The 12696-nt window shown below is 43.3% G+C and overlaps 1 protein-coding gene across 1 annotated transcript; it reads left to right on the top strand.

Annotated features, from left to right (window-relative positions):
* Window positions 1-516: 516 nt before the first annotated feature.
* On the top strand, window positions 517-12696 carry ROPN1 (rhophilin associated tail protein 1). Its single transcript, XM_010354824.2, has 5 exons — window positions 517-632; window positions 4029-4143; window positions 5467-5628; window positions 11620-11795; window positions 12601-12696. Exons 1-5 carry the CDS (start codon window positions 517-519, stop codon window positions 12665-12667), a joined length of 636 nt encoding a protein of 211 aa, XP_010353126.1. The 3' UTR covers window positions 12668-12696.

The raw sequence follows: 12696 nt of genomic DNA, 5'->3' as shown, positions 1-12696 counted from the left end.
GACTATTTTTATGTGGAAATGGCCTAATGTCAATTCACAGAGAGTTCAGAGTAAATTTTGCTACAATTCTTACCCAACTAATAAGAGCTGGACGACATGGAAAGATGTTCATTATATACTTTTGAGTAAATAAGCTGTTTTGTATAATCTTATTTTTTTAGTTACAAACATATATATACTGAAAAATTCTGGAAGGAGACATCCAATATTTTGGGGTGATATCATTAGGGAATTTTTTGCTGACCTCCACTTTTTAAATGAACAAGGCCTGTGTAATTTTTAACTATTTACAAGGCCTGTGTAAAAGATATAACTATTTACAACAAAAAGTAGGGGTTAGCAGACGGCTTTCTAACCTTGGCGTTGTGTAACAATAGAATGCATTTGTCTTGCAGGGTCCCCAAAATTGAATGTCAAACAGAGGCTGGGTGACCTCCTGTCCAGGATTGCTCTTATCGTATGAGTCCAAGTTTTCATCTTAGGCATTTTTTCTCCTGAGAATAGGCCAACCAATCAATGGCTCAGACAGAGAAGCCAACATGCATCCCGCCGCAGCTGCCGAAGATGCTGAAGGAGTTTGCCAAAGCCGCCATTCGGGCGCAGCCGCAGGACCTCATCCAGTGGGCAGCCGAGTACGTGCTCCTTTCTCGTCTTCACCCCTTGGAGGACGGCCGGAGAGAGAGGGTCCTGGAAAACCGCAGAGGTTGTCATGGCTGCAGCCAGGGGGTCGGGACTAACTGGCATCATCTTTGTTTTAGCTCTCGCATTGCTTTGATGCTTTAAAATCCACACATAAATATTACATCTAGTCGGGTGAGGTTGGGATGCTTCCCCTAAGCGAGCCAGATTGAACAGTAGGACGCCAGGTCAATAGACCGTGTCCTGGGGGCAAGCAGCAAGAGTTAAGTGACCACGTCACACCAGCGTATGCACACCCACCTCCTCCCTGCACTCCTTTTCCCAGTCCGGGTGGAACGAAGGGCTGGGAATCTCCGAAGCTTAACCTGCCTTTCTTCGTTCTCCTGTCTCACCACTAGATGGCAGCAGTGCAGCCGGGGGAGGGACGCGACCGCCCTGGGTGGATGGGGTGGGACCAGTCCAGCTAGTTCACCCCTCTAAAGAGACACTTTCCTCCCCTGTGTTAAAACTCTTACTTGGACCCAACCAAAGACGCTTTGTATCTTGTCTTTGAGGAAATTGTTATTTTCTTTAGTGTTTCTCTGAACGGATTTGTTTTGCCAACATAAAGATGTCTGCACAGTACCCATTGCATTCTGGAGAAAGGCCAAGCAGAGTGATGGGGTACTCAGGCATGGCTGAAAACTGTGTGCCTCAAACACGCGGGCCTTCTTTCAGGAGCGACCTCCAGAGGCTGCTCAGTAGATGGAGCTTACACAACAATCGCTGCGGGCCTGGACTGAAGCAGCTTTGCACAGAAAGCCTCTCAGCTATGAAACTGCTCCTTAGACAAACTTGCCTGCTTGAAACTGGGGAACCAGGACTTGAGACAGGAGCTGGAGGATAACTAGACCTCTCGGACCATTTTCAGGCTATTTTTACTGTTTTATGATTCCCTGCTTAGGAGGGTTTCAGTAGGAAGGGGAGAGTGAGAGAGGCCGTTGAGAGAAAGCCAGTGAGTTGGGGAAGAGAAGATGTCCTCAGCCTGAGGCTGTGAGTGGGTGTACTGCGCAGATGGTGGGGAGAGTGTGGACACCTTTGAGAAGACACAAAATGTCATCTAAGAGGGGCCTTTCGGAGTCTCTGGGCCAGTGCTGTGCTCCCGGGCTGGATTAGGATGCAGCTTTTACAACTGGAAGGAAAATAGGCCAGGGGTGCTCATAAAAAGAAACATAAATGGCGGTTGCTTTGCCTAGTAATAAGCCCTGTTTGGTTTTCTATTCTAAATTTTATATATTGCCTCTACGATTGAACTTTAGCATCAGAAGACTAATTTATTTTGGCATAGTCAGATAGACACACTTTATCTTATACGTTACTTTCAAACCTATTTTATTGTCCTTGTGCTGCTTTTATAATAAGCAAAATGACATTGCTTAGTATTGTCCCTGACATTTATGCAAGAAGGCATTCACTGTTGTAGCCTGCTCGTTCTCATATTGTATCACATGCTATAATTTTTTAGACATCCATGAAAACTTAGTTTATAGTTTAACCACAATGAAAAAGGAGGGTATGACCTAAGAGCCCCCTCCTTTCTATCCAGACGTGAAAAGCACTGCTCAGATGGTTGTATGTGACTTACTTAAAACCTGTACCATTTTAGAGAATAAAACTCTACGAAGTATTTCCAAGACAAAATACATATTTAATCCATTGCAAGTAAGAATTTCCCTACATATATGTTGTCAACGAAGAAACCTCTTACCAGGCATCGGCAGGACATATACTTATTTGTCCTCTGGTAGGCATGTGTTACAACACAAATTTGCAATCTATGTGTATAACCATGGACCTGATCACTTGCAAATGAAGCTCAATAACCCAAACAACGAAATCCATGATTACAGCTTTATTTCCATGTTGTCTAACCAATTCCACGAGAAGTCCAGAGATGTTGGTGCTGAGTGTTACTCTACCTGGGCAGCACTTCTGTAGAATGAGGTGCTGTGTGTCTCTGTCCCTCCCATTTATACCACCCAAGTCTGGTTATAAAGCCTGAGGCCACACCCCGCTCCTGTTGTCACATTGCACCCACACCCCGCCCACCCCAACACTGATCTGTGTGCAGAGATTTCTCATGCACGTTGTTAAATGTGGCCTTAACGTATTTCTTCTGCCCTTCCTGCTGATGACCTCCAAGGGGTGACTGGCAGTTACTGCTTTAGTCCATGTAGCTTTAGCTCTGCCTTGCTATGTGGCTCAGAGACAGGCAATGGTTAGCCCATCATTGTATGGCTTGACCCTAAAATGGACTTTTACTAAATTCCCTCTATATTTATTTACATACTACCTGGATCTGGAGGAAGTAATGGAGGGAAAAAAGCAGGGAGGGACAGAAATTTGTGGCTCATGGATCGTCAATAACCAGCCTTTGATGGAGACAGATGCTGCCATACAGCATTGGTGACCCACATGTCAGCGGCTCATGTCCGTTCCCTGCTGCAGGCAGCCTCTTTTCATCTTATACCAATCCTGAAACAGAACTCAGTACTTGTTCCACAATGCCCCAAAACAAAGTCCACTCCACAAAATATTGAGGAGCAGGCAGATTTTACTGAAAATTTTGAGGGAAGATGGAGAAACAGTTTTATTTCACAGTTACCATATAACTTCAGATTATCTCAAACATTCTTTGGCTTGTCTTCTCTACTGAGCCTTGCACGGTGCCCTGACAACCCTCTCTCCCTTCTCTCTTAAAGCCCCAAGCCTCACTACCTCCGGCCAGAAACCCTTCCTGATTCACCCCTAGGATACTTCCATCTCTTCCCCTTCCCTCCTTTTTTGTTTCTTCAGAGATGGGGGTCTCACTCTGTCACCCAGTCTGGAGTGTGGTGGCACAATTATAGTTCACTGCAGCCTCAAACTCCTGGGCTCAAGTGCTCTTCCAGCCTTAGCCTCTGGAGTCGCCGGATTACAGGCCCTAGTCACCATTCCTGTGCTGTCTTCCCCTTTGTTTTTAGTTCTCTTCCAACTTCTCTTCCCAAGATTATATATACATATGTAATATACATCTGCATGTATAAAACTCTCAGAGATGACTGAAAAAGAAACCTGAACCCGATATGCTCCAGAGAATTGCATACCCAAACTTTTCTTGGTTCTTCCTCATCCCTAGAGAAGAACAAAGCTTTGTATTCTCTAAGCATTCTCTATGCCCTAAGTGGAGAGTAACACATTCAGGCTTTTCCCATATGTAAGTGAACTAAACACAATGACACATAAAAGCCACTTAACAAAGATTCCTTTCTCTACCTCCTTCCCTCAGAAAAAGGGGGAAGGACTGCTAGAACAGCCAGAGGCCACTGGATATAGGATGCTCCTCCTACTCTCTGACTTTTTTCTTGTAGTTATTTTGAGGCCCTATGTAGAGAGATGCCTCCGGTGAGAGAGCGGTCTGAGCAAGCTGCTTTGTGTAACTGGACAGAACTAACACCTGAGCTGTTAAAGGTCCTGCATTCTCAGGTAAGGGCCCTGCTGCAGCATTGAGGGGAATGTAGCACAGTGTTGAGGCTGGGTGGGTACAGATGAAAGCCCTCTCTTCTCCTGCCAGTCAGCTGACCACTTAGCACCACCCTAAAATACACTAAACCGTGGACTGAAAGTAAACCTTCCCTTGGGGAAATGGGAATAATTTTGAAATAGGCTGCAGGCTGAGTCATTGGTGGGGTCATCCCAGGTTTCCTTGAAGCTGGCAGAATGTACAGGGGTTCAATGCAATCCTAATCTCATCTCTCCAGAAAAGTGCAGGCCCTCAGTCACTCGACAGTGTCTCCCTTACTGATCAAGACCATAATATGATGCCAATCACAGTTTGGGGAAGGGCATATTTCAGCTCCCCAGCTAACCCAGGTCCAGACATAGCTTTTAGCTTTTAGGGAGAGGCTGTGAGCCTCTTCACAGCCACATCATCCTGGCAGCTGCCTGGTGAATGGATGCATGAGGAGGGTCCAGCTTGAGAAAGTTTGTGGTTTGGCCAATTCCCAGGAAATACGGTTGAGCACCACCATACCCTGCTTTATGATCCAGGATAGAGAGATTAGGGGTGATTTAGGACTGGTGTGGCTAACTACCTTGGTCCCAGAGGCTTAGCATTTCACTAGAATCAGAGGGTCAGGAAAGGTGGTGGAGCACTTCATCAGGGGCATCTGTGCTCTTGTTGCATTGGTGGCCAACAACCAGTCACCTTCCCCCCCTTTATCCACCAAGTACCTTGGCAGTGAACATGACAGAGCTCTAAAGTACCTGGGATCAAGCAACATTAGGTGTCCAGACCAAATCCCCACAGGTCAGCCACATACTCCATATCATTCCAGGGAAAGCATGAGGGATGCGCTTGAGGTCTAGAGCTAAGAACTCATTGCAATCCGGAAGAAAGAGACCTATGTCTTGTTTTAATTTTACCATTAATTAGTGGTCTGAGGTAAGCCATCTACCCCCTGGTTTTGTTTTCAGGCTGTTCTATCTGTCATGTAAGGAATAAAACAATTTAGGAATACAACAGCAGATAAAAGCATCACCAGAAATTAAAATGTAATATGAATGTATATCTTTTGCATAATTCTGACACCTAAAGTTTAACAATTAATAAATTATATTTCAGCATGCTCTTCACTAGGATTTGCGAAGATAACTGCCACACAGAGCCATCTTGTACCTTCCTAACACCCCTCCCGCCCCTTGCCATGTGCTGGGAGATGTGGACCTGGCCTGGGGGCGGGGTGTTTCTCAGGGCCTTGTCTCAACTTCTCCCACATCTCTGTGTTGTGTCTGTCCCCTGCCCTGCAGGTTGCTGGGAGACTGATCGTCCATGCAGAGGAGCTGGCCCAGATGTGGAAAGTGGTGAATCTTCCAACAGATCTGTTTAATAGTGTGATGAATGTGGGTCGCTTCACGGAGGAGATCGAGTGGCTGAAGTTTTTAGCCCTTGCTTGCAGCGCTCTGGGAGTTGTAAGTTAGCTTGACTGTTTTTTGTTCCTGAGGGGGCAATCTCCCTCCGGGCCTGGAAGGGCAGTGGATCTATACACGTGGTCAACTCTCCAGGGCTGATGATAGACATGCCTCTTCTCGCCTTGTCCTTCTCCTCTCTAAAGCAAAGTCTTTTCTGTGCTCGTCAGGCAGAAGCAGGGGCTGGGAGGGGCAGAGGGAGACACCATCGTCAGGCTCTGGGGAGAGCTGACTACAGTGTAGTTCTTGGATTATTTATGAATATTGCCCTCAGACTTATTTTCACTCCACTCCCTCCATTCACATTCCCAGAGACAGCCAAGAGCCGGCTGCAGAAAAAGACTTCCAGACACCTAGAATATATATCAATAGACACTTTTTAAAGGGGGTACAATCTTATAGAAAACTATGTAATAAACAGAATTGGATGCAAAAGTCAGACATAAGAAAGCAAAAAAAAAAAGAAAAAGAAAAAAGAGAGAGAGAGAGAGATGAGGTTATTTCTGAATTTAGTCATGACATCTCCATGGATGCAGGATGTTCATACAGATTTATGCCTTTTCCAAATTTGACTTGTTTGATATTGGAAAAGCAGTTTTACTGCTTTGAAGCCAAAGATGCTGAAACCAGTTTATATGTATAGATATTTAAAGCTTGGGTATCTTATATTGGACTTACATTGTTAAACATTGTTAAAATAACTTAAAATGAATCAAAAACATGTTTTTTTAAAAGAATCCCCGAGATACACACAAGTTTGAAAATTATTGAGAAAATAATTGCGTCTGCCAAAACCGAATGGTATGAAAAGGTAGTCTGAATCATTCAGCATATCTAAACATAATCTTGTTCTTCTCAAATATGCTTGGAATACATACTTGACAGTTTTATTTCTGAGAAAATTTAGTGGAAATATTGTAGTCCAACTTTTCCTATAGGTTCCCCTACAGCCTTCACCATAATCATTTCTTTAGAGAGAAGTAAACAAGAGGACATTTGTGGCTCTTTTTTTCTTCATTTTCCTTTATAGCATTTATTACTGAATAAATCACTGTCCTCCAAGGAGGAAAGAAAAGTAAGCAGCAGAGGCCTATGAGTTGTCAATCAGGACTGGGGAAAATCACAAATGGGAAGATAAAAAATGGACATATTTTATTAAATTCTCATAGGGTTACAGATTTTTTCACACCACATTTTGAGACATTTTGGGGTGAAAATATACCTTTAAAATTTTATCTGTAGTTAATTTGGATCTTCTTGGTCTATCTCACCCACAAAGGGTCAAATAAGAAAATAAATAAATTCAATCCAATCCTGAAATTTTAGTCTGATGTGGTAACTGAAACAGCCTAAAGATAAATTTCCCAGTATCTCAGGTTTTTCTTACCACGCTCTCTTCTCCAAGATGGCAATTGAATATAGACGGAAAGAAGTGACTCTAGGACCACAGAGCAGTCAAATGAAGGGTTTCCCACATCCCTCAGTCTTCCCTGGCATCTCTGGTCTCCATGGCAATGCTTGTCTGTCTGGTCACTAGCTGCTTGCAGCTTAAGTTTTTGGTCTCGTCTCTCCCAGACTGGTGAAAGGCTGACAATGCCTCCCCGACCAGCTCATTTCAGTTCTCAATGGTGTTGAGGGCCTCTTTGAGTCTTTGCCAGGGTGTCCTATCTGCTCCCTGGCTCTGGTGGTCTACTTCACAGCCCCTCACCAGTGTGTGATGTGTCTGAGCCCTTCCCATATCCCCATACCTCAGAGTAACAAAGAGTGACTTTGGAAAGTCAGATTCCAACCCTCCCTCTGTTTGGTCCAATGTGTAGATGCGAACTTTCCTCTGATGTACCTGCCTCCCAAACTGGAGAGGGGAAACCATGAGGTGAATTGTATCTTTCTACTTCCCTTCTAAAGCAAGGAGGTGGGATTCAGTGTTCCATGAGGTTCATCTACCTCTGACATCCTGTGATTCTATCTCCACTTCTCTGCTTCCTCTGAGACACCCTCAGGCCTACCTCTGAATAACAGTGAGCTCCTCCAATTCTAAGAGGCCTTGACATATCTGACTTTGCTCCTCATCATCCCCATGTCAAAGAACCTCTAGAGGTAAAGTCAGCCTGGAGGTTAAGTCTGTAAATAAGGGGTGCCCTATGAAACCAGTAATCAATACCCTTATATTCATTTCTATCATGCTGGACTGTTTCTGGGATCTTAAATGTGGGGCTGGTCAGTGATACGGTGTGAATGTTTGTGTCCTCCCAAAATTCATAAATTGAAATCTCAACTTCCAAAATGATGGCCTTAAAAGTAGGGCCTCTGAGGCCGGGCGCGGTGGCTCAAGCCTGTAATCCCAGCACTTTGGGAGGCCGAGACGGGCGGATCATGAGGTCAGGAGATCGAGACCATCCTGGCTAACACGGTGAAACCCCGTCTCTACTAAAAAATAGAAAAAACTAGCCGGGCGAGGTGGCGGGCGCCTGTAGTCCCAGCTACCCGGGAGGCTGAGGCAGGAGAATGGCGTGAACCCGGGAGGCGGAGCTTGCAGTGAGCTGAGATCCGGCCACTGCACTCCAGCCCCGGCGACAGAGTAAGACTCCGTCTCAAAAAAAAAAAAAAAAAAAGTAGGGCCTCTGGGAGTTGATTGGGTCACGAGGGTGGAGCCCTCATGAATGGGATTAGTGCCCTTATAAAAGTTGCCCCTCTACCAACTGAGGACACATAGAAAGCATCATTCATGAGGAACAGGCCCTCACCAGAGAGCAAATCTGCTGGCTCCTTGGTCTTGGACTACCCAGACTCCAAAACTGTGAGCAATAAATTTCTGTTGTTTATAAATTACCCAGTCCAAGGTATTTTGTTATAGCTGAGACTAAGTCAGGGGTCACCATCTGGTGGAGACCTTGCATCCTAGTTAATTCATATATCCTCAGAGGCAAGCCCAGAATTTCTCTTTCCTTTGCAAATTCAACAGCAAGACAGGATCTCTATACCATTCAGAAAAGCCAGTTTGTTCCTTGTAGAAGAGACTAGTAACAAGAATTTTTACTCCAGTAGGTAATAGGTACATTTACTCCATCTTGAGCTCTCTGCGTCTAATGCACATTATTCAGAATGCAATGGCATGCAGACCTGCATTTCTCCTCCCTTCAGCACTCCTTCTTCTGGACTGGCCTATGCCACCTCCTGTTCCACTGAACTGATTATTAAAAAAAGAAAGAGATCACGTATGTAGAAAATAATCCTGTTCACTGGAAGGAATGACATATTTTGTTAGCAAATGATTTACATTTCAAGGCTTTCACCTCTAACTTTGAAAATGAAGCTCACAAGATGCTTAAAGATTATGTCTGTCTGGATTAAGAAAATGTGGCACATATACACCATGGAATATCATGCAGCCATAAAAAAGGATGAGTTTGCGTCCTTTGTAGGGACATGGATGCAGCTGGAAACCATCATTCTTAGCAAACTATCACAAGAACAGAAAACCAAACACCGCATGTTCTCACTCATAGGTGGGAACTGAACAATGAGATCACTTGAACTCGGGAAGGGGAACATCACACACCGGGGCCTATCATGGGGAGGGGGGAGGGGGGAGGGATTGCATTGGGAGTTATACCTGATATAAATGATGAATTGAGGGGTGCTGACGTGTTGATGGGTGCAGCACACCAACATGGCACAAGTATACATATGTAACAAACCTGCACGTTATGCACATGTACCCTAGAACTTAAAGTATAATAATAAAAAAAAAAAGACATGAACCACCAACAAAGTACTGAGACAAGATATTAAATTTACAGTCACCAAAAAAAAAAAAAGAAAAGATTATGTCTGTGAAGCAGATCCCAAAAAAATATTGTGCAAGAGAATGAAGATCTGTTTACTTTAGATTTATGTCAGTTTACCAAATAGCTCCAGTCCAAAGAGTTATTTATCCACTCATCCATTTATTAAATCTTTAAAAATACTTAAAAATCTTATGAGGCAATAGAATTTGAAGGTTTGTTGTTTGAATAATCAATAAAAGATGATGTGTAGGGCTGACAGCCCCTATATTCGTTTGTTAGGGCTGCCATGACTTGGTGGCTTGAACAACAGAAATTTGTTGTCTCTCAGTTCTGGAGGACAGAAGTTCTGGGAAGAAGCTGTCAGCAGGATTGCTTTCTTCTGAGGTGTTTCTCCTTCTCTTAAAAATGGCCAGCTTCTCGAACTGTGTCCCTCTGTGCCTGCATGTCTGGTGGCTCTCTCTTTATGTCCTCACTCCTGTTCTTATAGAGACACCCTACTGACTTCATTTTAACTTATCTTTTTGAAGGTCGTATGTTCAAATACAATCGCATTCTCCAGTTCTGGGGTTAAGGCTTTGATATATGAATTTTAGGGGGAACAATTCAGCCCATACCAGCACCCCATGGGAGAGGGCAACAGAACAAAGCATTAGGGGTGCAGAGGGTTGTTTTTGTTTGCTTGTTTGTTTTTTTACAGAAACGGGTGAGCTGTGGGTGGAAATTATAAAGTTCAGAGTGTGCTTGCAAATCTACCCCAAACCATTCTCCCACTCACATGCATGACTTACCATCCTCCCAGACAGCCTCGTGTATACTAGTTAGCCCATGCCTGCCCTCCCACCCGCTCTGAATTAAGTGGAAGTGCCTAGAAGATGCAGTGTTTCACAGCGATTTCCATGAGAGGACCCCCAGGGGCAGGGGAGAGGAAAGGAAGGTGGCCTGCCTCAAACTCAATTTTTTTTGACATCATGTGGTTTATTGAAAATTTTGTTTCAGAAAATAACAATGCTTATTAAATGTAAAGAAAGAAATTTTAAATATTAACTCAATTAAAATTAATAATTATTACAAATTATGTTTAAATTACTTGCCATCAATTCAAACTATCACTCAAGGAAGAGTTTATTCACATCCTCAGTACCTCAGTACCTCCTGACATAGATTACACTCCTGGGTAACACACACCACAGTTAGAGAAGCCCCATCTAGGCAATCATTCTGTTCTGGGAGAGGATGAGAGGAGAACAGCAAACATCAACTGCTAAGGCAGGACAAGTCTCTGCTGCTAATCATGTGGGAAGATACAGCAGCTGCTTTTTCACTCCCCCTAAGGACTCAGGACTGATCTTTCACTGATCCCTGGAAGGGTGTGTCAGGATGATTTATACATCATCAGTTTCAGTAAACCACCAAGATCTGTATGTTGACCTTCATTTCACAACTCTTTCGCTTGTATTATTTATTCAAAGGGTGGGTTTATGTAACGACATGAGATTAGTTCTGAGCATGCTCCTTTAATGTTCAAGTTTCATTGTAAGGAGGGTTTGCTTCTGTAGTAACCCTTCTATTAAAATTCCTGGCACTCATTGTCAACCAATATTTCCCCAACAATATAAAGGTTAGTATTATGTAATATTAAAGAAAGCACTAGGTGATTCTATTTAGATGGGCCCAGATGCTTTAGAGGAATGTTTATCTTGATGTTCAAGACCATTTTTCCAGTATCTTCCTGGGTCTCTATTTTTATGGGGAAATTACCCTTCTCTTACCTTCTTCTCCTCTACTGTGTCATTGCCACAAGTATCTTGCTGGATTATATGGGCTAGACCATTTATCTCAGCTGTTTAAAGATTGGAGGGTAAAAATAATAATTCTAACTATATAGAATGCAAATCAACTTCCCTCCTTTAGTGAGGTTATTCGGGCTAAAGTAATAAATATCTTAAAGTACTCAGGAATTTATAAATTTAATTCCTCGAGTAGTCTTCCAACAAAGAAAGAAAAAAATAAAGATACCCAAAACTTAATTTTTTTAGAATGAATTAGTGACATTTGAATGTAAAAATTTCAAGCTTTCTAGAATCTTAAATTGTTCCCACTTCATTTTATAAGAGGAATATTTTTGTTTTCTTTCTTGTATCTCAACGGATCTCAGGAATACTGCCTGGAAGAGTAACTTTCTCCTCATTTTATCTAACTTTTATAGACTATTACCAAAACTCTCAAGATAGTGTGTGAGGTCTTATCATGTGACCATAATGGTGGGTTGCCCCGGATCCCGTTCAGCACCTTCCAGTTTCTCTACACGTATATTGCCGAAGTGGATGGGGAGATCTCTGCATCACACGTCAGCAGGATGCTAAACTACATAGAACAGGAAGTGTAAGTTAACTTTCGCCAATTGGAGGTGAAAGAATACCAGGAAAACAAATCTACCAGGCCAAGATAGTGAGATTATTGTATTATACTGCTCTGGAAACAGAAAAGTATTGTGAGAAACATGAAATATGGATCTGAAAGAAAAGGGGAAAGGGAAGGAGAAGAGGAAGGAAAAGAATGATATAGGACAACAATTCTTTAAGTCCTTCTGAGACTAGCAGTAGCGGCAGCAGCACCTGAGAACATGTTAGAAATGCAGAATCTCAGGCTATACCCTGGACCTATGGAATCATAAACTCTAGGGACGGAGCCCAGGAATCTGTGTCTTTATAAGCCCCCCAGTAACTCTGACTCACGCTTAGCTATGACCAGTGGAACAGAAGTGGAGGAGAAGAAGGAGGAGGAGAAGCAGGGTTAAAAGAAAAAGAGGGCTGGGCATGGTGGCTCACACCTGTAACCCTAGGGATGGCTTGAGCTCAGGAATTCAAGACTAGCCTGGGCAATATGGTGAAAACCCATCTTTACTAAAAATACAAAAATTAGCTGAGCACGGTGGTGTGTGCCTGCACCAGTTAATTGGGAGAATGGCTTGAGCCCAGGAGGCAGAGGTTGCAGTGAGCCGGGATTGCACCAGTTACTCCAGCCTGAATGACGGAGCCAGACCCTGTCTCAGAAACACACACACACACACACACACACACAGAAAAAGGAGCAACAGCAGAATTAATGTGAAATGAGAGAGTTGTTTGTATATTGTCTTTCTAAGATTGTCAATGAACTAACTGCAGATATACCTTTTTCCAAACAGAATTGGTCCTGATGGTATAATCACGGTGAATGACTTTACCCAAAACCCCAGGGTTCGACTGGAGTAAAAGCACAATTTTGGCAATTTTAAAGGAAG

Source organism: Rhinopithecus roxellana, chromosome 1 (assembly GCF_007565055.1).
Source record: "Rhinopithecus roxellana isolate Shanxi Qingling chromosome 1, ASM756505v1, whole genome shotgun sequence".
NCBI classification, from domain to species: Eukaryota; Metazoa; Chordata; class Mammalia; order Primates; family Cercopithecidae; genus Rhinopithecus; species Rhinopithecus roxellana.
Note: the sequence above shows the minus strand (reverse complement) of the source record. Positions and strands in the feature narration are given on the sequence as shown.